Genomic DNA, 27,210 nt, shown 5'->3' on the forward strand with positions numbered 1-27,210 from the left:
AGCTTCACATTACAGGACAATAAATGGCGAAGAAAAAAAATCTGCCTCATTAAGATGTCCCCTGACCAGCACATTTACGGCAAGATAATTTCTGCTTCTACAACCTGTGGGAAGATGGGCTGAAAGACAACAACAAAGCCCAGGAACGCCGATTCAATTTAAAAAGTGTTGAACAGATGCTAAACTTGCAGCATAATTGTAACAGTTCAACTGTGCAATTTACCAGAAGGTGGCAGTATTCCTTAAACCGTATGCCTGCTCGGGATCACTCACTCATGTTCTTTGCAGTGGGCCATTGTCTAATTGTCACTTATCCTAACAAATACCAAACATCTACAAGTGTTCCAACTCAACTTTTTCCAACCATCTTTAATTCTTGAGGAACCTAATAAAAGTAGGCAAATGGAAGACTTCACTGGAAGCCTTCAATGGTAAATTATTTTCTCTATCAAGCGACTTTTTAACTACTAAAAGTCTTTCCCGTATTAAGTCAAAATTCATAATTATAGCCCCATTTTTACTGACCTGCTTATATTAAATTTAAAATTATATTATTTTTAATATTAAAAAAAGGTTGTACTGCCACATAATGCAGATGTTGAGATAAAGGAGACTGGTAATATTACAGGTGGAAGTCTGCGATCTCGGTGATGATGAAGTGTCAAATTGGGATTATAAACACTTATGATCCCCATTGAGTGGGGTATGGGTTGATAGGGTTGAGAAATTGAATTGGTGACCCAAATTATGCAATTATTTCCAAATGCAAATGGTTACATCATCGTTCCATTGGAGCCCAAAAATACTCTTGACTGTAGAAACAAAGAACTGCAGATGCTGATTGATTGGTTGTCTTAAACAGGTAGACAAAAAGTGGTGGAGTAACTCAGCAGGCCAGGTAGCATCTCTGGAGAAAAAGGATATGTGATGTTTCAGGTTGAGACCCTTCTTCAGACAGATACTCTTGACCGTTGTTTAAAATATCCACCCTTACCAATGACAGCATTATCAAAAGGAAACAAAATCTTCCTATATTGTTGGGAACTAATTGAGATCACAGTGCTGGAATGTAACGCAAACTTACACTGCGTAACAAATAATCCTTTAAACCAAACATTAGCTTATCAAGAGGTAATTACTGCCATGCATTACCTCAAGACATTTCAGTCCTTTGCAGGCAGATTAATTTCAGGGATGCTGATGAAGAATTTATAGGCGTATCAGGCAATAGCACAATAGTAACTGAAGCCATTCTATACCACATCGAGCTAGAGAAATTAAAACAATGATGATCCATTAGTACTTTTCGACACAATTAGTTTAAGCTGGAAGAAGGAAAGATGATAGTTAAAATCAACATGGGGTTTCATGATGGTTGTTTCATTACAAATCCATCCGACTCAAATATACGCTGAATTTCCTATCTCTAGCAGCGTCATACTGGATTGGAACATCATGTTTAATGCCCTGTTAAATTACATCATTCAACATGTCTAGCATGATTTTTCTGAGAGATCTTGTTTTAATAACATAAGCAAATTCATGTGCAAAATAAGGAGGAATTACTATTTATATTCATTGTTTTGAAGGACATTATTTGGTTGACGAGACATTGATTCATCTGCTCAGATTCACTCCCCATCACCTTCCTTTGCATTGCTCATCAAATGTCCGCTCAAACAAGAGTCTTGCCACTCACCGCCTGCCTATTCCAGAATAATGTCACTGATTTCATATTCATTTTCAGTTCCACATAAATTATTTTAATCTCCTCAGTAAGACTCATAATAATGAATACTGAGTGGACATAGTGAACTACTGACCTATCCATGTTCAAAATTTCCAAGTTAAATTATATTCGTATAACAACTGAATTTTACCTAGCTGTGAGCTACTATCTACCGCTTTGATGACCCTCGGACTATCCTTGATCGGACTTTGCTGGCTTTACCTTGCACTAAACATTATTTCCTTATCATGTATCTGCATACTGTAAATGGATCGATTGTAATCATGTATTGTCTTTCTGCTGACTGGTTAGCATGCAACAAAAGCTTTTCACTGTACCTCGGTACACGTGACAATAAACTGAACTGAACTACAATGGAAATAGAACAATGACCAAGATTTCAGTCAAAGTGCTGGTTCTATGATGTCTCATGATTAGTTAGGGAGTGTGTTTCAGAGCGAGAGACCTCTGAAGGCAACAACTAATTCTCTGTTCAGCTGTCAATGGCTGAGTCAAGTCAAGTCAAGTTTATTCGTCACACACACATACGAGATGTGCAGTGAAATGAAAAGTGGCAATGCTCGTGGACCTTGCACTGCACATTGTTTAAATACTTAATTTCCATTTTAGAAATAGCCAGAGATTAGCTTCTTAAAACAAAATGTGCAATATTCACCTTCTGCTTCTTGGTCTACCCAAAATTGCCTTAGAAACATCTGGTAAAATATTTAGTTTTGGTTATTATTGTCACATGTACCCAAGTACAGGAAAAGCATTTGTTTGCATGCTATCCAGTCAAAGACTATACATAAATACAATCATGCCATACACAGTGTACAAATAAAGAATAAAAGGTATACCATTTTATGCAAGGTAATGTTTGATAAAGTCCAATTAAAGATAATTTAAATGCCTCCAATGCAGCAGATGGGAGGTCAGGACTGCACTCTAGTTGATGGGAGGACTGTTCGGTTATTTGATGAAACTGGGATGGGCTGAGATGAAACTGTCCCTGAATCTGGTTATATTCATTTTCAAATATCTGTACTTCTTGTCTGATGGGAGAATGGTGAAGAGGGAGTGATCGGAGTGAGACTTGATTATACTGGTAGCCTTGCCAAGGCAGCATGAAGTGTAGGTTGAGTCACTGGAAGGAAATTTGGTTTGTGAGATGGTCTGGGCTATGTCCACAACTCTCCGCTATTTCTTGTGGTCTTGGATGGAGCTGTTCCTGAACCTGGCTGTGATGCATCCCAACAAAATGCTTTTTATGGTGCATTTGTAGTAGGTGGTTAGGGTTGTTTTTTGAAGAAGTGGAGGTGTTAGCTTGCTTTCTAGGCCATAGCTTTGATGTGGCTGGTCCAGTACAAATTTCTGGTGATATTTATTCCTAGGAACTTGAATCCTACGGCGGCATCAATGTTTACTCAGGTGTGCGTTGCTTCATTTCATTATTTATTATCCAGCCCACTACAGTGATGTTATCTGTGAACTTGTAGATTGTCTTTCACCCATAGAAAATTCATCTTGCAACCTCAACTTCAAATTTGGAATTTTATTATGGATTAGCAAAGAGCCATCTGTTGTGGATCAGCTTGAATTTTGATTGCTTGGCTTGCTTTAATGCCATTATGGATACTTTAAGTTGCCAAATGTTTCAGTTCTCGAATGGAAGAAAAATAGTTCAAATAATGCATATGAGTTCCAGATATGCAAAACATATATCCAAAAACATTTTTTTAATAAAACTCAGCCTTGAAGGCCTTTGCTTTTGGGTTCTACTTCATTTTTAATTTCAAGTTTCTTGTTATAGCACTAATTCAAATATCATGTTTAAATGAACAAATATGTACAGGAGCAGCAAGTAACTTGGATGGGAAGAAATCATGTCGAAAATGAAGGAGAAAATTGGAAAACTGTTCAGGTCAATCATTTAAGGTTGAAAGTACAGGTAGCCACTTAATTTGGAAAGGGCAAGGATGACTACTAAGAGTTTTGGAAGCAGTGCCTTAAGGTTCAATAACCTTAAATGGGGTTGATGGAGGATGACAATGAAAAAAAGAGGCTTTCACTGATATAGCACTTCCTGGATATCCAAATCAGTAAATGAGGTATGTTTTATTTGTAGCTCAGGTCATTTCACCAAAGAAGGGCACTTTTGAGACCACAGACCTTGGAACAATCTTGTTTTAACATACTGATATGAGTGGAGTTTATTTTATGCTCAAGCTGCAGACAAGGTAATAGTTTTCACTTTTGATGCAACCTCATTTGCACTGCAATACTTGTATTTGACTCGTTTGCTCAGGACATCACTGGGTCACCTAAATTAGTGTTTGGTAATTACTCACTTGTTTCAACAGAATAAAGTGTATCCTGCTCAAAATGATAGATAATAGAAGTGTCATTGTAGCTTATGTGCATTTGTTTATAGCAATTTTTCCATGTGACCAGCTCCTAGTGCATGTGTGCATTTGCATCTACAGTGACAATATTGGTGAGAGGTTGCTTAAAGTCTGTCGTTGTTGATAAAGCTATTGTTTCTGTATACATAGAAACATAGAACATAAGCGCATGAGTAGGCCATTCGAGCTTTGAGCCAGCACCACCATTCAATATGTTCATGGCTGATCATCGAGAATCAGTGCCCCGTTCCTGCTTTTTCCCCATATCTCTTGATTCCATTAACCCTAAAAGCTAACTCTAATTCTCTCTTGAAAACATCCAGTGAATTAACCTTCACTGCTTTCTGTGGCAGAGAATTCCATAGATTCACAACTCTCTGGGTGCAAAGATTTTTCTCATCTCAGTCCTAAATGGCCAACCTCTTATTCTCAAACTGTGACTACTGGTTCTGGACTCCCCCAACATTAGGAACATTTTTCCTGCATCTAGCCTGTCCAATCCTTTAAGAATTCATATATATTTCTATAAGAAACCCTCTCATCCTTCTAAATTCCAATGAATACAAGCGAATCCTATATACAGAAATATTGAAATATATTTCTGTATATTGTTTCTGTAATTTCTCTATCACAATGTATTGCACAACAGTGTAAATAAACCAACCAAAACGTCACCTGTCCATTTTCTCCAGAGATGCTGGCTGACCAGCCGAGTTATTCCAGCACTTTGTGTATTGTGTATTAACCAGTATATGCAGTTCACTGTTTCTAAATTTGTAATTAAAGTAAATTGTTAGATTGAAGTTTGGTTGACAAGAAAAAATTATTCATCAAAGATCATGTTTTTGTGGGATCCCTAAGTTTAGCCTGTAATAACAGATGAATGTGAGACATTACCATGGTTAACCTTCAGAATGATTAAACCAGTCAGAAATGCTAATTGACCAACATAAGGATGTACATGTGGTAAATTGCAAGACAGCAAGCAGAACAAGGTATGTACAACCAAGGTGGCTAAGCCATCAACGGAATGATAGAAAACCACACCAGCAGCTGAAGAACATTTCATACAATGATTTTAAAAGTCAATGGAGTGAATGAGATGAAGCATGCAGACAGGATCAGATTCAGACAACCAGTGAATACAATATACTTGGTGCCAAACCAAGTCAGGTCTATGGTAGGGACTAGCTGCGCCAAAGCACAAACACAGCAAGTGGCATCTCAACTTGACTATGGAGCAATGTATAACATTCTCCTGCATACAAATATTAGTCTCAAGGCAAAGAAGTTGCAATTAAAGCATGCAATATCAAATACAAGCAGACAATATTGAAGCCAGCTGGGATATGTTACCTGAGGGTGGAGAATACAAAGAATATGGATTTCATCATGGTTAACCAGCTGCACTTAGAAGCAGCGCTGGCCTATAAATGGGACTGCTGAAAGCACACCATGGCAGGATAAAGAAGACTGATTCACAAGAAGCAATTGGTTTGGCAATGATTGTAGATTTATTCATGGGACAGGGAGGCCAGAGTTGTGTGAAAAGGTGCAGGTGGCATCAGGTGGCAAATGCCACAATAGATGCCAACCCCTGCTGTGTGTTGTAGGAGTAGTGAATATCAAGCCCATGTCAGAACAATGGCAGAAGACAATGGTGTCACGAAGCACACAAACTACCCACATTGTCCACGGTCATGGCAGGATGGCAACATGGATTGCTGGCATATCACCAGGTGTGAAAGAACTGTTCATTAATTCAATGTAGCTGGTAGAGCTACTGCTTCATAGTGCCAGAGACCCAGATTCCATCCTGACCTTGGGTGCTGTCTGTGTGGAGTTTGCACATTGGAGTTGACGTCCTAGTGACGTCAACTCCATTTGAGTATCCTCTGGTTGCTCCTACAGTATTTCTTTGCATATTCCAAAAACAGTGGGTTTATGGTTAATTTCTGAAATATTACCACTAATGTGTTAGGAGTGGGCGGGTAAATGTGAGTTAGATAACACAGAACTAGTATGCATCGATAGTTGGCATGGACTCAGTGGCCTGTTTCCATGTTGTATCTCTAAACTAAACTACATGGAGGACGTTGTGCTGGCGTAAAGAAGAGAGACAGGATTTTTATCTTTGTTTTTTTTCCTTCCTCATTATTAGAGAGATGTATCATGTCACTGCACAATGCAGGTTTTTATCATTTAACCAGAGAATTTATTTATTGGTTATGCTCCAGTATCTTACAGCCACTGAGACATGTTCTATCTCATAAAGTCCAACTTGAAACAGACAAAGCTGATGGCTTCTCCACCCTTACAGTTTTGCATCTCCATCCACACAATGCAAAAATACAAGCTGACATCCTAGTACAGTACTGGGAGAGTCTAGCACTCGTGGAAGTGCTGGCTGTTGGATGCAACGTGAAGACAAGGGTGCAATCTGGGCACAGTCAATCTTGGAGTTTTTACTGAGAAGCAGGGAAATTATTTTTGATATTGTCATCAATATTATATCAATTATCTTGTTATTGTTTTGTTTATGGCTGAATTTCATTATTTCATTACAACAGTAACTACATTTTATATCACAACTATTATAAAGTATTAGAGCATAGAACAGTGCCTTCAACCCATCGAGGCTCTCTGAGCATGTGAAGAAGGGTCTCGATACAAAACGTCACCTTTTCTTTTTCTCTAGAGATGCTGTCAGACCTGTTGAGTTACTCCATCTTTATTGTTCATCTTAGACTTATATGAGCATTTTTTCTCTCTCTATATTCCCCACAGCTCCCCTCAACATTCTACTACCTTCTTGCATTCGGCACAATTTATTGAGGTTAATTGATTTACCAGCCCACCTGTGTTTGGAAGATGGGAAGAAACTGGAGCACTCCAGGGTAAACACAGTTACAGTCTCAGGGGGAATGTCCAAATGTTACACAGACAGTGCCAGGGGTCAGGATTGAACCCGCAACCCTGAAACTGTGGGGCAGCAGCTCTAGCTGCAACACTGTGCCCAGATTGTTCTAAAATGGGAACAGGCTGAGTGACTAAACAGCCAAGAGTAATTTTCTTTTGACGAATATTCTCAGTGCCATTAAATTTTATACATGACAGTTGGCGTCAAAGTGGATGAGTCATTAATTATTATTTCTTCTTTACATTGTGTCTTGCATAACAATGCTGCCTCTTTGATCATTGCAAAGCTGCAACAATTGATTCTGTCTGTGAAATTCAACATTGCAGAGTTACAAGGACAAAAATAGTTTGCCGCATACAATCGTTTTGCGAAGCTGTTCTAACAAGGAAAGTTTAAAAGTGATTTACTAGATGGACAATGTGACAGACAACACCAAAGATAGACACAAAACACTGTAGTAATGCCAGTAAGCCAGCATCTCTGGAGAGAAGGAATGGGGGTTGTGTCAGGTCGAGACCTTTCTTAAGATTGAGAATCAGGGGAGAGGGGAGAGAAACAACACCACAGGCATAAAGATTGACAGTGTGAAGGAAATAAATAGGACAGTTTACACAAAGGATCAGAAATAAAACCACAGTATTAAGTTTAGCAAAGCAGTTTCTCATTTACTTAGGAAGCTATGATGGCAAAATAACTCAATGAACACAACAGGATAGAACATCCATGCAGACGGTGACCATTGGTCCATGGGGTCCATGCTATCCCTCTGTAGAGCATTTTCTACCAATTCCCACTCCTATAACCATGCAACATATTCTCTCTCACAAACCGATCAACTTCCCCCTTTGATTCTTTTGAAACTAAATATAATTTACGGTTTCCAATTAACCTCCCAATACATCCAAGGGAATGGGAGCAAACTGGAGTGACTGGAGTACTATCACAACTTGTAGGAGTAGAATTAGGCCATTTGGCCCATCGAGTCTACTCCTCCATACAATCATGGCTGATGATTATCCTAATCCAATTTCCCTTATTTTTCCATAACCCTTGACATCAGTGTCCTTGGCTGGAGTACTTGGTGAAACCAACGTGGTCACAGGGAGAACTAGTAAACTCCACACACAGAACCCATGTTAGTTTCAGTTTAAGAGTATTGCAATTAATTCCATATGTCTGTTTCCCCCCTGCAGTACAACAACTTTTCCTTGCATCAGGAGTCATAGTTATATATAGCAGAGAAGCAAGCCCCACAGGTACAGCATAGCTAAGAGTAAGCATAGGATTCAGGTGTAATTCCAGTGCAAATTTTGGATGCTGTGCTGTCAGAGTTATCATCTCCATTCATTGCCATTAAAATGCAAGTAAAGAGAAGGTGCATGTCAGCAATATTTCATTCATGGTCAATCTGCAGCAATCTTTGCCAGAAGCCAAGGTGTTGGATGCTCTGGATTATCTGATTCAGCTGGAATGCACAAAGAAAATTGAGTCCAGGATCAGGGCAGAGGAGCCATGATAATGATCAATGATGCTCATTGTCAGAATGGGATCTAATTTCTCAGGCTGCAAGGAATGATGCCATGCTATGCCATTCATATAGAAACCATGTCACAGGTGCCCAGTTGAATTGCCAGAGTGCCATATTTCAATCTTTCAACCTTGGTGTGATGACAAAATGGTTGACTTTCCAGTCCCTTGTCTTTTAGATGCGATGTTGTCCCTGCCTAAATCTTGGTGGACATTCATGATGCAAGGTTTTATTTAAGGAAGAGCATGGGTGATTTTTGTTGAGGCTAGTTATGCTTCTCTTTTGAGGATTTGATGGCTCTGGGCCTGTACTCACTGGAGGATGAGGGAAGACCTCATTGAAACTTACCGAATAGTAAAAGGTCTGGATAGAGTGGATGTGGAGAAGATGTTTCCACCAGAGGGAGAGTCTTGCACAGCCTTAGAATAAATTAACATACATTTAAATAGATGAGATGGAATTTCTTTAATCAGAGGGTGGTGAATGTGTGGAGTTCAAGTTTAAGTTCAAGTTAAGTTCAAGTTACATTTATTGTCACGTACACCAATGGTGCAGTGAAATTTGCGTTACCATGCAGCCACATAAATAAAATGGCTATTGAGGCCACGTCATTAGTTATTTATAAATTAGAGATCGATAGATTCTTGATGAGTAAGCGTGTCAAGAGATGTGGGAGAAGGCAGGAAAATGGGGCTGAGAGGGAAAGATATATCAGTCATTATTGAATGGCGGAGTATTGGTTATAGCGTTATCAAAAGGTCATGGACAGTGTTGCATACATGCAAGTCTCGTACTTTTACAAGGCTGGACGAGTCATACTGTGCAGCGCAATGCAAGTGTAAACACTCACCCTGAATCCCAATGGAATAAAAATGGATTTCTCGGTGGAGACATAAAGTCTTCCTCTGTCACTTTGTTACTTACGAGGTGTGTGAGAGGCATGATGTAAAGTACAATCATGAACTTAATGGGGAAGGGAGCTTGGCCTGAATGAACAACAATTAACAAACTGAATTCGGCAGTGTGGCTTTTTAGATCTGAGCAGCAATTGGATTTAAGTAATATTTTGATGGTGTTATTAATTTCAACAATACATTTACAAAGAAAATATGCTTGCTTCATGAAATTAATCAAACACGAATATCTTCATGGTTTGGTTATTGCGTTCCATAGTCCAGTTTCACTTGATAAATATTAATATTTTTCTAATTCCTTTTAATGACATTGGTAGATGAAATCCATAATAGCAAATGCAGGTAATTTACCAGATTGCAAACCACGTCACCTTTTACATCACTCTACTCTTTTTATTAAAAAATCTCCTTGCCAAGCCTCAGATACTGCAGTTGAACTTGTTACATCTGTTTCTCAGTAATTCAGCAACAGGGCGTCCTACACTCAACTTGAGCAGCTGCCACTCCCACTGAAGGATGAGGGGTCTCACAGCGTCCAAGTAAACTCATCCTGCTGAGCTGCGACTCAGTAATAATCATCAATAAGCCATCATTATAAATCTGATGGGATTACTGCACTGTCCACTCATGGCTGGCTTAGTACACAAATATGCCAGGACTTGAGGGCCTGAGCTTTAGGGAGAGGTTGAGCAGGCTGGGACTTTATTCCTTGGAGCATGGGAGAATGAGGGGTGATCTTATAGAGATCGTGAGAAGAATAAATCATAGATATGCCATTTATTGTCACTATACATGTACAGTGAAAATGAAAGCTGCTCGTACTCAGTGCATACATACAATTTAGCACAAAAAACAAGAAACAGAAAAAACAAAAAACAGAAGGGAGAAGGGGGGGGGGGATGGGGGCGGGAATAGGTGCACAATTTCTGCGGCGCTACATACATATATACATATATACAGATGGAAGTCCGTGTTGGGCAGTGAAGTCAGTGCATGTGTGAATTAGAATTAATAGTAGTTATAATTCTCGGAAAGCAACTATTCCTGAGTCTATTTGTCCTGGATTTGATGCACCTATAGCGCCTTCCAGAGGGCAGCAGGTCGAACAGTCCAAACGCAGGATGGGAGCTGTCTTTGATGATCTTCTTTGCCCTGCTAAGGCAGCGGGAGGTGTAGATGTCCATCAGGGAGGGGAGAGGGCAGCCAATGATCCTCTGCGCTGTCCTAGTTACCCTCTGAAGCCTCTCCCTGTCTGCCATGGTGCAGCTGCCATACCATGCTGTAATGCAGTATGTCAGCAGGCTCTCGATGGACGAGCGGTAGAAGGTCAGCAGCAGGTTAGAGTCCAGGTTGTGCTTCCTGAGGACCCTCAGGAAGTGCAGCCGCTGCTGAGCCTTCTTGATGACCGCTGTCGTGTTGTCCGTCCAGGAGATATCAGCAGCGATATGGACGCCGAGAAACCGGAAGGTGTTGACCCTCTCCACACACTCGCCGTTGATGTGTAGGGGGGCTAAGTCGGTGCTGTGCCTCCTGAAGTCGACAATGAGCTCTTTTGTTTTCCTGGTGTTCAGAGCCAGATTGTTTTCTGAGCACCAGGTTGTCAACTTCAGGACTTCCTCTCTGTAGGCTGCCTCGTCTCCCTTTGAAATAAGTCCGACCACAGTAGTGTCGTCAGCAAATTTGACGATGCGGTTGTTGTTGTGGGCCGGACTACAGTCGTAGGTGTAGAGACAGTATAAGAGGGGGCTTAGCACACAGCCCTGTGGGGAACCGGTACATGAGATCTATAGATCATGAGAAGAATAGATTGGGTAAATGCAGAGGTGGAGAATCAAGAACCAGAGGATTCTGTTATAGGGTGAGAGGTGAAAGATTTAGAGGAACATAGAAACATAGAAAACAGGTGCCCTGAGGGGTATCTCTTTTACACAAAGTGTGGTGGGTATATGCAATGGGCTGCCAGAGGAGGTACCGTCATAAGATTTAAGAGACATTTGGACAGGTACATGAATAGGATAGGTTTAGAGGGTTATGGGCCAAGCACAGGCAGGTGGGACTAGTGTAGATGGAACATGTCGGTCGGCATGGGCAAGAAGGACCTGTTCCCATGCTGCATGACTATGACATTTTTGATTATGATAATCACTAACGCCAATTTTGGGTGAATAAAATCACATTCATTTACAAGAGTATTTAAATCACTTGCTGTGATGTTGCTTTTATTTTTTTAAGACATGGCTCTTTTGTCCATTTTCTCTTTCCAAATAAGATCAAACCGATTAACAGAATGTGATGAGCTGCCTCCTCAACAATGGAAACAAACATTGCTAAGGGTGTTGTTGATCTAGAATGATTCAGTCATGACTGTTCCTGCACTCTGGCTACACAATCTCGTGAACTGTAATGAACCCATAGAGATCTTGTAATAGGTTTGAACTCATCTCAGCTGGATTGCATTAGTATGTAAATTGAGCCAGCAGATTTACTGTGGGAGGATGGAAGGAATGATGTGGAGAGAAATGCAAGTCAAGAAATTTCAACCAAGGGTTACACATAAATGTGGAATAACACCTTATATTTCACGAGTAGCTCACAACCCAATGATATAAACACTGAATTCTCCAATTTTATGTAACCACAAAGTCCCGCTTCTCTCCCAACCATCCCTCCTCCTCTGTGCCCCATCTGAACTGACACAGATTTCTCCCCTCTGCATCCCCTTCCACTTAAATCCCTTCCTCTGGGTTCAGAATTTGCGACTATTAAATCCTTTTGTCTCACACCTCTTCTATTTCATCTCTGCCTATCAAAAGTCCCCCTCTCACTCGTATCAATGTAGTACCTGACAGCCTTAGTCCTACCCCTCCTTTCTTCCAGCTTTCTTTCCCCACCCTCCACCTGAAGAAGGGTCCCGACCTGAAATGTCACCTATGCATTCTCTCCAGAGATGCTGCCTGGCCCGTTGAGTTAGTGCAGGACTTTGTGTTGTTTTTTTTGCGCAGATAGATGATCAATTTAGTCATTAACAACTGTGCTCTGCAGCACATCTAGAATTAATATTGGAAATTCATCTTGACTTTCCAGTCAGTTTTACTCTCAGTTAAGTATACACATTCAAACTTAAAGTGGAAAGTGAAGTGGGCATGCACATCTCTGAAGATCGTTCCTGGTCCGAGAACACTAATGCAATCATCAAGAAAGCTCATCAGCGCCTCTACTTCCTGAGAAGATTACGGAGAGTCGGTTTGTCAAGGAAGACTCTCTCTAACTTCTACAGGTGCACAGTAGAGAGCATGCTGATTGGTTGCATTGTGGCTTGGTTCGGCAATTTGAGCGCCCTGGAGAGGAAAAGACTACAAAAAGTAGTAAACACTGCCCAGTCCATCATCGGCTCTGACCTTCCTTCCATCGAGGAGATCTATCGCAGTCGCTGCCTCAAAAAGGCTGGCAGTATCATCAAAGACCCACACCATCCTGGCCACACACTCATCTCCCTGCTACCTTCAGGTAGAAGGTACAGGAGCCTGAAGACTGCAACAACCAGGTTCTGGAATAGCTACTTCCCCACAGCCATCAGGCTATTAAACCTGGCTCCGACAAAACTTTGATTATTAATAACCAATTATCTGTTATTTGCACTTTATAATTTTATTTATTAATGTGTGTATATATTTATATTATAGTATATGGACACATTGATCTGTTTTGTGGTAAATGCCTACTATGTTCTGTGTGCTGAAGCAAAGCAAGAATTTCATTGTCCTATCAGGGACACATGACAATAAATTCACTTGAACTTGAACTTCTACCACATGCTTCCCAATACTTCTCATAAAAAGGTTAACTCTATAATTCAATAACTCTATAATTCAAAATGCATTATTAGTTAACCATTGCAAAGGTTCTGGCAGAGGTTTCTGTTTACTGGATCCAAGCTGTGATGAAGGACTTTTAAGGAATCAATTATTTGATAAATTGTGTTCAACCTGATAGGTACAAAGAACCCAGGCTGAGAAAGAGGCAAACAAACCATCCCAACTTGCTCAGATAGCAACGTCATTAGGGAGGAATGACCTACCCTCTTCGCCACATAATATTGAATAGTGGAGCGGAAAAGGCGATGTTATTTTTGGAACAGATTCATTGACAAATGTGCTGCAAAGATGAGAAAGCATCTTTCTCATAAAAATGAGAGAAAACACTTTGTTGCTTTTTTTTCCTGAGGAAGTCGGGATAAGGTGAAGATGAGAACAGGTACAGCGTCTGAGAAAGGGTCCCGACCCGAAACATCACCTATCCTTTTTCTCCAGAGTTGCTGCCTGACCCGCTGAGTTATTCCAGCACTTTGTGTATATCTTTGCTTAAACCAGCATCTGCTGTTATTTGTTTCTACAGTCTCACTGTGTAGGCCTGTGGCCAATCAGCATATAGGACATTTCAGGTTAAAATTAAAGCAACCAGTCGATTATCGAGGAAACATATGGCTTTCTGTTGCATCTGTTATGTTTTCAAGATCCCCCCCAAGGCACTTCACAGTTAATAAACAATGTTTAATGTGCAGTTATTAATATTGAGCTGTCAAATAAGAGACATTTGCAGCATGATCCACCCACCCACCCACACTTGCCCCTAGTGCTAATTCCCAGATATGATGTAGCCAGTTAATGCACCAGAAATATGATGTAATGCAGGCTTTCTGTGTTTTGTTCTCAATTTAAGCTCAATGTTTGTCCATGGTTTGCAATTATGCCAGAGTATAGAACCTTAAACCATGTTGAAAGAATCGGAGCATATTGTGCCTGTCAAGGGATGCGTTCGCACTTTGACGACAGTGATAATAGTACAAATGTAAACAAATAACTGTTGGAGGAAGTAAATGGGTCAGGGAACATCTGTGGAGATAAATGGACAGACAACATTTCAGATCCAGATATATTTCATCAATGTGTTGCATCCTGGGTCTAGGTAAAGGATCTTAACCAGAATTTATACTGTCCATTTCCTTTCACAGATGAGCTGACCCACTGAGTTCCTCCAGCAGGTTTTTTTTGGTTCAGATTCCAGCATTTGCAATCTCTTGTGTTTATATAAATCTACATGTAAAGCTATCTAACTTCATCCCAGCCATACACATTCACCAAGCACAGTGGAGGCCATTAACAGGACAATGGATCTGTAAACATAAGTCTGCACCTGGACTATTTAAGGAGATCTTTAAGCATTTATGGGCTGTTCGCATGCACATTAGCTCTTCGGCAAGGGTCAAATTATGGCTTCCAGAGTCATAGATTTATTGTGTTGCTAATGCAGAGCGAACTGTTTATATATTTGCAAAAATATGGACTCTGGCCCAAGCAAGTGTTTGCCTGAGAAGGATGCTATTGAGCATCGTTCCATTCTTAAGTCCATTCTTTCCTCTCTACTGAGTTAGCTTTAGGCAGTGTGGCATCAAGAAGACTTAGTAAAATTGATGAGTCACCTCAAATTCAAGTCACCTCAGAATTCTATTTCTCGCAGAAGATGAAGCAGTCAGAGGCGAGATAGAACAAACCCAAGATGACACCTTCCACAGAGCATGAAGCAAAGTGTGTAACTTGCCATTGGGTAGACATTGAGCTGCACTTATAAAGATGAATTAAGCTATTGGTTTATGGTGGTACCATGAACATTGGCTGAGAAACTCAAATGGCTAGTAATGTTTTTTTCGATGCAATACATATAAGTATCACTTATTCCTAGAGTGGAACTTGATGGTGATCATTTTCAGGCTGCATAATGTCACAGTGGAAATCTGGCCAGGCACTTTCAGTAGCATCCCCTCTTGCAATCCTGACAAGATTTTCATTTCAGTTGCACATATGTTTCATTGTCTAAGGAATGCCTGGTGTTGGTGCAACAATGTTTGAGGCGACATTGTTGTTTTAAAGGCAGATTTCCCAGCCAAATCAAGTTTCACTCTTCTAAATGTGGTACTTTACCTGTGTCAAGAGTGTTTAATTGTCATATGCACCATGAACAGAATAATGAAATTATCTTACTTGCTGCAGCTTTCCAGGCACATTAATGGAATAATGCAATAAATATAAATACAATAATCAATAATGCAAAATATTATTAATAAGACGGTACCCAGACCATAATAGTGCAAACCTAAACAGGAGCTTGAAAACCTGATCACACAGACTTAAGAAGTTTCTTCCCCGCTGTTGTTAGAATCCTGATCCAACTACATTACCTACGAGGACGACAGATAGCACAATGGGCTAAGAGTTCGGCTGGCGACCGGAAGGTAGCCGGTTCAAATCCCGCTTGGAGTGCATACTGTCGTTGTGTCCTTGGGCAAGACACTTCACCCACCTTTGCCTGTAATGGAATGTTACGGCGGCAGGCGCGGGCACACCGCGACGCCCTGTGTCTCCCTTTCAAGGGAGATGCTAAAAATGCATTTCGTTGTCTCTGTACTGTACACTGACAATGACAATAAATTGAATCATTTCATTACCTCTTTCACACCTCTTTTTCTGAGGTGCTGCCACACACTTTTGTACTTTGGTTATTTTTTTGCCCTACAATCTTTGCACTGCCCTGCCATTTTGCTCTTGGTATTTATTGTTGTATCAATCATTATAATGTATACTGGGCATTCTAAGAGGTTCATGCAAACAAGAAATTTCCCTGACGTATATCTGAAATCTGAATCTGCATGTGGGTGCAGGACTGGAAACATTAGCTACTTCTCTTTCCATAGATACCACTTGATATTGTTCATTGGAAACAAGTAAACAGAGTTATCATGAACATTGCTCCTTGACTCCCACTCCATATCTGGAGACAGCAAGAAGGATGTTATGGAGATATCTGTAGGAATTTACATTATTAAGTGATTGTTTAATCGCCTGAGATAAACAACTTCAAGTTTTGTTTGGGTTTAACAAAGTTGCCAAAAGAATACAGTGTGTACTTGGCCATTTCTGAAACGTTTTCACCACAATTTGAAAAACTGGTTTCAATACGTGTTCACGCAATTTGCTGGAGCATAGACCAATAAATAAATATACTGTGCTTCACAGAACCTTCTAACCAAAAGGCTTAGTACAATGTTACATGAAGATGGCAAGATGTTGCTAAGAAGATGACAAATGTAAACTAAACATGTGTCTTTGGTTCGTGATGCCAAAGCACTATTTAGTTCCTCATTGGTTTAGTGGATTGAATTTTAGATATAGCTAGACCAAGTGGGACCCGTTGGGTCCCGTCCCCTCAACGAGCGGTTGTGGGGGGGAGGCCTGCGGCGCCACACACACACACTAACCACCCCCACACACACACTAACCCTCCCCCTTGATATTATATTAATATTATTCATTTGCTCCTTTTCCCCCATCCCCCGCCCTATCCACTCACGCATAGCCCCCAACTGTGCAGGCATGGCAAGAGGCAGAGGGAGGGGGGTAGAGAGGGAGGGGGGAGCGTGTATAAAGGGAGAGGGTGAGGGAGGGTAGTGGGAGGGGATAGAGGGGGGAGAGGAAGGGGGGGAGAGAGCGGGAGAGGGAAGGGGTAGAGAGTGAGGGGTGGGGGGGGGGGGGGGCACGTGGCATCACAGGGGAGGGCTGGTCCCCGAATGCAATATTCCACCACTCACCCATGGGGGCCCAATAGGGGGGTAGAGAGGGAGTGGTGGTAGAGGGGAGGGGGGGGGGGGGGGGGGGGGGGGGGGGGGGGGGGGGGGGGGGGGGGGGCGGAGCAGAGGGAGGGGGGCAGAGAGGGAGGTGGCGGTAGAGAGGGAGGGGGAGGGGAAATAAAATAAGATTTCTGTGAAACAGCCAGGAAACAAAATATGTCTTTATTTTTGTACATGTTCTTCAAATTATGACTTTACGACCCATTAACAGTTTAATTGCAATGTTGCCAATTAGATTTTTATTACATTTTATTTTGGATATTTTTTTAACAAAAGATTAAAAGCTGTATCCATGTGAAACTATTTTCAAACAAATAATGGCTTGGGAGAAAAAATCTGTTCCAACAGATTGGCTGCTATTAGGCAATGTCATCATTAGTCACTTAACTGACCTCGAACAAATGTTACTTTAGAAATTATTGTTGTGAATGTAAGGGATTGAACTGGGTCACATGGTATTTCAGGAAAATACCTAAATGAGTTTAAAACAAGGAATATGAATGTAATCTATTCCAAAAGATATTCCTGTGATACCCACCCATTTTTCCTATATCTACAATACCAGTTCACCAAAACCCAGATAAGGAACCTTTATACAACATTTTACAATGGACAATGACTCATTTCCAGAGATGTATTTTATGATATCAATAAAGCTGTCCATCGGTCAGAATGCTTCATGATATCTTCCTAATCCTCGAATAACACACTGGTTCCATCGGGTGGCACCACCGTGGTGGTTGCCTCGCCAACAGTCTGTCAGTCCCCTCTCTGTTTTTATTATTTTAAGTTTGTTTTAAAAGTATGATGGAGTGTTTCTTGGTTTGTTTTATGTGGGGGGGAAATCGGGGGACACCTTTTTCAGTCACTTACCTCGACAGAGCTGCGATCTTTCTCCATGTAGCATCTCCGTTCCCCCCCCGCGGCCTACAACGTGGAGTGGTGCAGCCTTTCCTGGAGACTGGCCCGTAGCTTCAAGCTGCGAGCGTGGCACGGACATTAACATTAGGAGTTGCGATCCTTTGCTGATGGTCGCCAACGGAGCTCCGACCACGGGGCCTAAGGAATTTAACACCGTGAAGCCGCGGTCTCCGGTAAGAAGAAGCCGACATTCCATGCTGCGGAGTGTTCCGATCCATCCCGACGCTGGAGTATCGATCATCCCAATGCGAGGGCTGGGAGCATCTGACCATCAGCAGTGACAAGTGCGGAGGGTTCAAAGGTCCCAACCATGAGTGAACAAAGGAGGAAGATGACTGAACTTTATTGCCTTCCATCACAGTGAGGAATGGGGATTCCACTGTGGTGAATGTTTATGTTAAATTTTATTTTATGTGGCTGTGTGTATTGTTGGTTTTCACTTAGTAGGGCTGTATGGTAACTCAAATTTCACTGTACCTTAGTTGGTCAAGTGACAACGTGAACTTGAACTTGAACTTGGTTTTAGCAAATGCACAAATCCTTAAAAACTATTTTTCAGATAATTATTTTGAGCTATCACTTAAACAGTTATCTCTCAAACCAAAAATTCTAGCTGAAAGCATCGCTCCTCTGTTTTAAAGTACCCTTTCTTTTGCATGTAGACATCTGAGCAAAGAACTAGGAAAAGAAATCTATTCCTAGAAATAAATCATGATTTATAGCTGAATATGATAAAGTAGAGAGAGCATGTTGAATTTGCCTTTAAATTCATTCCATTGCAGTCAACTACTACATAACATGACAGGGTGAAGGGCCTGTTTCTATGCTGTATGACTTTATGACTCTATCTGGAAGCTACCTTTTGTCAGTATCGTCTGGAAGTTATTGTAAGTGCAGGCTGGGAAGGAAGCCTGCTCAAATTCTAGTCCTTTTTTAAAAAAAGGACACAAAATGCTGAAGTAACTTAGCATATCATGCAGCATCCCTGGAGAATGCAGATAAATGACGTTTCAGGTTTGCGCCCTTCTTCATACTGACCCGGAATGTCACCTATCCATGTTCTTCTCCAGGGATGCTGCCTGACCTGCTCAGTTACTCCAGCACTTTGTATCTTTTATTGTAAACCAGCGTCTGCAGTTCCTTGCTTCTCCCTTCCATTGAAATGAGCAGAAACAAAATCCAGCAAAATGTTTAAAGGGTATGTGATTAATCCAGTAATAACAAGTGGTTAAAGCCGAATAAAAACAAAAATGAACCATGCAGATTATCAGTAGATGAATATTTTTAGTGCCCCTTTGCTGCTAATATTGCATCATCGAGTTGTTATGGCACTGAAGGAGCTCCCTCAGCCTACTGATTTTATGCTGGCTCTAGGCGGTTCATTGTACAGTAGGCCAATTATCCTTTCTTTGCATGATAGCTCTGCAAATTGTTTTCCTTTGAGTACATAACAATTTCACCTTGGAATGTGCTGATTGACTGTTTCACCTCCCTTCACAAGGATGAATTGCAGAACATGACTACTTTCCACACTAATTCCCCTATATTTATCCCCATACTATGGATCTGTATCCAGGGCCGGATTTAGATGAAGAGAGGCCCTTATTCCACTTGTGAGGCCCCTCACAATCCCCTATGTGAGACCCCACCCAATCAGCCTATGAAGCCTATAGGTAAATCTGGCCCTGCCGAGGCCCCCCCTAGATCTCGAGGCCCTAAGCTTAAACTTGTGAAGCTTATACGTAAATCTGGCCCTGTCTGTATCCTACAGTCTTTGAACCATTCATTAATAGGAACAACTTCTCTAAGCCCATCTTAATCTACTATGATATTGCTCACCTATTAAATCTCCTCTCAACCTATGGCTCCATGAGGAACAATCCCAGCCTCCCCACTCTAACCTTGTAAATCTTCATTAGAAACATACTGTACATCTATCTGGCAATATGACTTCCAGCATCAAACATTGTAGAAGTTAGACATAAACAACCACTGCTAAATTCTTATTAAGAGATTGTTGCAGTTGAAGTATGCAGGAAGCATTAACAGAATGTTATTGATCCGCCATCTTTGGTTCCCAATCTCTTTAATCAATTATTTGGGCGCTTGTTTTAATTCCTTACCAATGTTTGTTCCTGATTACACACCTGCAATATATCTAGGAATATCTTAGAAAGTTAAAGGATTGTTTAAAAATGTAAGACATTTTTTTTTGAGTACAAACATACCGATCTTTCTGTTTTTTTTTTTCACAATGCAGTCATCAATGATGGTGCCCTTGATAAGAGTGCTTTTGCCGATGAAGCTGGAAGTGAAGAGGATTTGTATGAGGAGTATCGGAGTGGGAATCACAGATATGGGCATCAAGGAGGAGGTGGAGAGCAACTGGCCATCAATGAGGTAAAAGCATTAGATAATAGATATTGTCTATGTTTCTATATGTTTCTAAACAGAATATTGTATTCTCGGAAGTTAGGTGTACACATAGAAGGTTGTCATAATACAATGTCCTTTATATAGATCAAACATTTTAATATAATAGTGATCCAGAATAATTTTTTTGACAGGTCAAATCTCCAAGAAATGTGTATACTTTGCTCACCAGGTATTCAATAAGATATACGACAAAACCTCGATAAATTTAGCTAACATATTTGACCAATATGTGCATGTTCTGAATTTTTAAAAATGGGAGATCTTTATCACAACACATTTAACAATTTATTCTGCAAATTAATTTAAATGGCAACAGTTTTTATTTGTTTGCCGTACCACCCCGCCCACCACCCACTGCCCAAGATACCTATATTTACTGCTGCCTCAAGATGATTGCTGTTGATTTACTGTGTTATGAATTATTACTTAAATTGTGCATTATTACTTAAATAATAATAATAACTCGCAGTGCAAAAATATGCTCAAAGAACCCTTGGCTTAGTCAGCTTCATTCTGGCCTACTATTTCCCATCTGCATCTTCTCAATCATGGTTCCCCAAATCAATTGCAATTCACCAATACCATCCTGCAGAGATATCCATCAGGATATATATTCTTCAAATCAATTTGATGCTGATATTAAGAGTGTGATAGAAAGCAACTGATGGGCAAATGCTTAATATCTTTGTGTAATAGTGTAATAGATGGAAGTGAGGAGAGATTTGATAAATCTGGATGATAGATGTAAATTGTAACTGGATGAAAGCAAATGCAGATTTATCATTTGCTTTGTAGAGTGAAAATGCATTTATGGCCTTTGAATATCATCTTGATTGTTACTAATACTTGTTCTCCATGGGTTGGATTAAATTTGATATTTCTGTAGATTTCTATTTCTGTTACAATAGATTAGCAAAAACTATACTAACAATATAAAACATATTTCTTGTGTTATTTTTTTTCTTGGGAGATCAATTTATGTCCTGGATATCTTGTGTTGCAGTTGGAATCTGACTAGTTGAAGAGAGTTGACCACTAAATTACCCTTTGTCTGTTGTCATGTGTTGTCATGTGTAAGTGAAATGGGATAGAATTTGGTGCATAACTTGAAGATTGGCAAATAACAATAAAACAAAAGAGGAGTTCTCAATCAGTCACTGATTTGGAAAACAATGGGGCTAATTTTACTAGCTCTCTTATGACTTGCCTGGTCTCTACCCATTGAAGTCAATCAAATGTAATTCAATTGGATTCCCTGGTTGGCAGGTAATCTGATCAGCCAGTGAAATTGAAAACTGCCTCCAGTGTCTTTTGGTTACGAGATATTTTTTTGTGGTAGTCGACATAACTATTTTCTGTTATGATGAGTTAGTTTTCTCTGTCATTGATTTTTGCAGCACAGTAGTTATCATGTGACATTACATAGATTGAAGGACTGATAACAATGAAACAATAAGAATCTTACTGATCTACAATCTGCAGTGAATGTCTATAAAACATCAGTTTCTATTAAAGGTAGAGCTTGCATCTTAGGGTTTAATGTCTGAAAACACAAGATAACCCCAAGGGCTATATAGAAAATGCAATTCTTATCTTTTTTTTATCAATAAACTATGCCAACAATAGATGGCAACCATGCAGAAATTATCTTAACATCTTTCTAAATGAGCTTAGTGCAAGGAATGGCATTGTTATATGCATGCCTCATGAACAGACATTGATATGATCAAATTTCCAAAGAAGGGTGATTTGAAAGAGTAATTGCCCTCCATTGCAAAATTGACTGGGATTGACTTTTAAATTTCGTTGTACCATGTGCAATGACAATAAAGAGATTCATTCATTCATTCATTCAAAAAATATTGATTCTCAAATGTGTTGCTTTGTAAAGAGTGGTGCAACATACTCAAGCCCCAGACAAGCAAGTCCCTTTGTGTTGCTCTGATATGTTTGGTTAGATTATGTGTTACATTGTACGGACTGGGTCTTGAACCTATTGCTTTTGACTCAGAAACAAGGATAACTGCATCAAACCAAGTCTGGCTATTTAACGTATTTTACCTAGTTGGACATGGTGTAAAAACATATGCATTGAGCATTCCTGCATGGATGAGGATGCCACTTGAACAACAATATCAAACATGGTATTGATTTTACTCTTCTGCAGTTTGAGTGACTTTATCATGCAGGGATATGATGGCACAGTGATTTAATTAATGACTAGCAATCCCAATGATGTGAATTGTAATCTCTCCGTGGCAGCTAGAGCATTCAAATTCAAGAGAATAAGGACATTTGGAATAAATTAAAAATACTTAGCCTAGGAAAGAATAACCGTGAAACTACTGCATTTTTAAAAAACACCTACACGGTTCAATTTGACATCATTGTTATTGAGGCAGTGTAGCGTAGGTTCACGAGGTTAATCCCCAGGATGGCGGGACTGTCATATGAGGAAAGATTGGAAAGACTGGGCTTGTATTCATTGGAATTTAGAAGGATGAGAGGATATCTTATAGAAACATATAAAATTATAAAAGGACTGAACATTTTTCCTGATGCAATTCACTAGATGAATTTAAAAGAGAGTTAGCTAGAGCTCCAGGGGCTAGCGGAATCAAGGGATATGGGGAGAAGGCAGGCATGGGTTACTGATTGTGGATGATAAGTCATGATCACAATGAATGGCGGTGATGCAGGAAAAATGTTCCCAATGTTGAGGAAGTTCAGAACCAGGGGTCCACAGTCTAAGAATAAAGAGGAGGCCATTTAAAACTGAGATGAGAAAAAACTTATTCACCCAGAGGGTTGTGAATTTGTGGAATTCTCTGCCGCAGAAGGCAGTAGAGACCAATTCACTGGATGAATTTAAAAGAGAGTTAGCTAGAGCTCCAGGGGCTAGCGGAATCAAGGGATATGGGGAGAAGGCAGGCATGGGTTACTGATTGTGGATGATAAGTCATGATCACAATGAATGGCGGTGCTGGCTCGAAGGGCCAAATGGCCTCCTCCTGCACCTATTTTCTATGTTTCTATGTTCACTATGGGAGGATAGCTGCTCTCCTTTCACAGTCTGGTGAGAATATGACACCACCCCACCATAGTAGAGGCTCTTAACTGCCTCCTCAGTTCAGGGACAATAAATATCAGGATTGCCAGTGATGTTCATATCCTGTGAATTAATGAAATAAGTAAGCAGGCTAATCAGCCAGTCACAGTGAAGATATCTTATGGGCATCAAATCCGAGCAAATATCTCATACTTTTAACTTTATTTGGCTTTCTGTGAATTGTTAAAAAAGAGGATTGCCACTATCTCATGAAATCAGAAATGTTCTCATGTAAATTGTCCCTAGTGTGTGTAGGATAGTGTTAGTGTGTGGGGATCACTGGTTAGAGCAGATTCGGTGGGCAAAATAGCCTGTTTCTGCGCTGCATCTCTAAACTTAACTAAAACTAAGTACTTGCTACTGCAGCGTACGTTAGTGCTGAGATAAACTTCTGGATTTCCATGTTTGACTGTGCATGTGTAGACTCCAGAGGAGGTCGCTGTCAGTTTCAGTGGGTAATGAGGTGAACCCTGACAGTTTCATCATCATTGTAACTACAGAATTGCAGGTCATTGACTTTGACGGAAAATAAACCTGTTGTGTATGAAATGGATTGTTTATTCGCCACAATCCACCTTAAAATGCTGTGTAATTTCAAGATTAACCTTATTATTTCTTCCTCCTGCACAATGGTACGTAAAGATCTGTACAGACACAGTCTGGTGTTCAAAGTCAGCTTTAATCATCAGTCATAGTGGTGCAGTAGGCATAGCTTGTGGACAGCGCATCCGAAGGACACTAAACCTAGGTCGTGGCACGCATGGATTCCCAGCAAAGTCTCAGAGTTCAATTTCCCAATGTAGAAAATCAGGTTTTTAGTGACATTGTCCACTACACACTTTAAATCAGCTTTTCCAAGAGGGTGCAGAACCTCCCCCCGTAGGCAAGGTAGAGGCATCCTTAGTCAAGGTCTCATTATTTCTTATCTTGTTATAGACTTTCAGGAACATTACATTCACGGTGCTCCCGTATCCACTTTAGCAATAACAGACTTGTTATTGATGTGCACGGTAACAGCTGGGTCCAAGAGCTTACCAAATGTATGGAGGAGAGTGTGAACAGCAGAACTATTGTATGAGATAATTGGTTCATTTTCGTGGGCAGCTTCGAACTGTTCATGGGAGTCAGAGACTGTTGGGTCTTGCTGCAGCAGGTGTAGACTAGACTTTGAATTTGCACTAGGGTTCCCATGAGAACGACAACATGCGGCAAAATGATTCATTTTGTTACAGTAATTGCATGATTTGCCGTTTGCCGGGCAAAACTGGCGACTTCTATTATGGAAATAGTTGCAGTTAGCGCACCTCTGCGGTGGCTCAATCACAAATCTTTTAGTGGCAGCTGACGCTGTGCGGTTACTGAAACCGGTCAAATTAATATCATGTTTCTGAGTGCCAAGCTGATCACTCAGTGGGGCTACAACCTCCGATATTTATGGCAGGCATGCACAGTCTGTTCAAGAGTCAGGTCAGCATTTCAGAGTAGCTCTGTTTTGAGCTTCCGATCACACATGCCGCTAACGATTTTGTCACTTATTAACTGATTAGTTATCTCACCAGAGCGAGATCTCGGGGTCATGTACTTCAAATCACAAATGAAACATTCCACAGGTTCATCAGGAAGCTGTTGGCGTGCGAATAACTTTGCTCTCTCCAGAATGCGGTTCGATGGCAGGTCGCATAGCTCACGGAATTTACGTAGCAGCACGCTAGGATAGTGCATCGTCTCAGCTGGGACCACCACATGGCCGTTCTCGTCGAGCGCAGCTGGCGCAAAGTCGAAGGTTTGCGCGCGAATCATAGCCTCGGGTCCAGCCAGGTTGAGCAGGAGTGATGCCTTGACTTCATCTGGATCGTTGCGATGGACGATATTGATGTAGTGCTCATAGTCATTTTCAAAGAGCCTCCATTGCTCGCCTATGTCTGCATCAAAGATGAGCTGGATTGGCTTGTGGCACGAGTGAGCCATCGGGGTAAAAGATCAACATTAATAAAATGCAAATAAAACCCGATAGACAGACGCACTGGGTAATTTCCAGTTAATCTGACACCATGTAAAGAACTGTACACAGTCTGGTGTTCAAAGTCAGCTTTAATCATCATTCATGGTAGTGCAGTACAATACGTTGTTAGTTCATCTCTACCACCGATGTAACTACATAATATGGGTAGTGAGTGTTAATATAAAGTGTACTGTAAGGTGGAGTTAGTGGTAGTACATTACTCTGATTGGTTCACATGCAAAAACCAATCTACAGTACTTTTCTGGCTAGCAGTCTGCAAGATACTTGACTAAGTCCTGCTGTTCGGCTTTGATGGTAGCAATGTTCTTTAAGATAATTAGAGGAGGTGAATTTGGCCTGTTGCCCATCTTTCTGATATTTGCTTCTGAAGTAGTAGTTGCAAAATTTTTGAAAAAGGCAAATGTTCATAATTTTTTGTGCGCACACTCTTGTAGTTTGTTAGATAACAAAACAGGGTATTTTTACAATGACCAAAACTATAACTCTGCACGTTGTCAGGATTTAAAAGTGAAAACCACTTGTTCAAGGAACTTTTGAGTAATTGCTTGGCAATTTCTTGCTTGGCCTCTTTCGATTGAGAATGCAGACATTTTATTCAGTCCTCTGTGGGTTAAATCAGAGAATTTTCCCCTCTCCACCAGCTAAGCAGAAAAATAATGTTTCTTAAAAATAAATAAGGCAGTGACCACTAGTCTTTAGTCTTAAAACAAAATGCCTTCCAACCTTCCTTCGTTCACTACCCCCAGTACCCCCCCCCCCCCCCCCCCCCCCCCCCCCCCTCTGTACCCCTACATTCACCCCATCATTGAATAACGGAATAGACTGAGGTTCAGAATTTCAAGTTAAGAGCTGCTGGAATTGGCACTTGCATTCGGTACTGTATTGTAACAAACACTGTTGTTTCCCTAAAGCTCTGGTAGGCAGTGGCTTGATCTCTGCCTCCCAGGAGTCCAAGGCAGCAATCAAGGCAGTTACATCGATTGGCATTTTAATAAAGGGCCGAGTGTCCATAATTGTGTGCAAAGCTGTGCTTGCGGGAAAGGGAAAAAAAAACGCTATTAGTTTCCGTTGCCACAAATAGGAGAGCAATCAAGGCATTGACAGTAAGTGGGCGAGAATGAATTTTAAAATCTACTGCAAATGCTTTAAGTACTGATTTTTTCCCCTCCATTATTGTAATGTGGTCTGCAGTGACATTTTGTCATAGTGTCATGCTTGTGAATGGAGAATATTGTTGATTCTCTTGCAGCTGCAGTGTCTCATGTTGTTGCTTTATTGTGGGTTGCATTTCCAATGTTCATGCAGAATTGCAGCTGTTAAAACAAGATCTCCAATTTTATTTTTACCTTTTTTTGTATTTTTGTTGGATTTGACATTCACCCAAATGAAGGCAGTTATGGAAAGAAAGATTTGCCAGAACTTTAATTGCCTAGCAATAAGTTTTAACAGCTGTGCAATTGAAAATATATATTTATTTCCAGAGTGAAATTTGCTGAAAGCCATTTTCAGATCATTTTGTGTCAATGCGGAAGTGCAACTTGGTA

At 40.6% G+C, this 27,210-nt stretch overlaps 1 protein-coding gene across 5 annotated transcripts in view; it reads left to right on the forward strand.

Moving 5' to 3' along the window:
- Positions 1 to 27,210, forward strand: part of arhgef4 (Rho guanine nucleotide exchange factor (GEF) 4) — a 332,949-nt gene that overhangs the window by 249,019 nt on the left and 56,720 nt on the right. For all 5 annotated transcript variants that reach the window (XM_055646144.1, XM_055646142.1, XM_055646143.1 and 2 more), the window contains one exon: positions 20,359 to 20,498. In XM_055646144.1, coding sequence (XP_055502119.1) covers positions 20,359 to 20,498 — 140 coding nt within the window. The remainder of the gene's footprint in view (positions 1 to 20,358; positions 20,499 to 27,210) is intronic.

This window comes from Leucoraja erinacea, chromosome 14 (genome assembly GCF_028641065.1).
Source record: "Leucoraja erinacea ecotype New England chromosome 14, Leri_hhj_1, whole genome shotgun sequence".
Classification (NCBI taxonomy): domain Eukaryota; kingdom Metazoa; phylum Chordata; class Chondrichthyes; order Rajiformes; family Rajidae; genus Leucoraja; species Leucoraja erinaceus.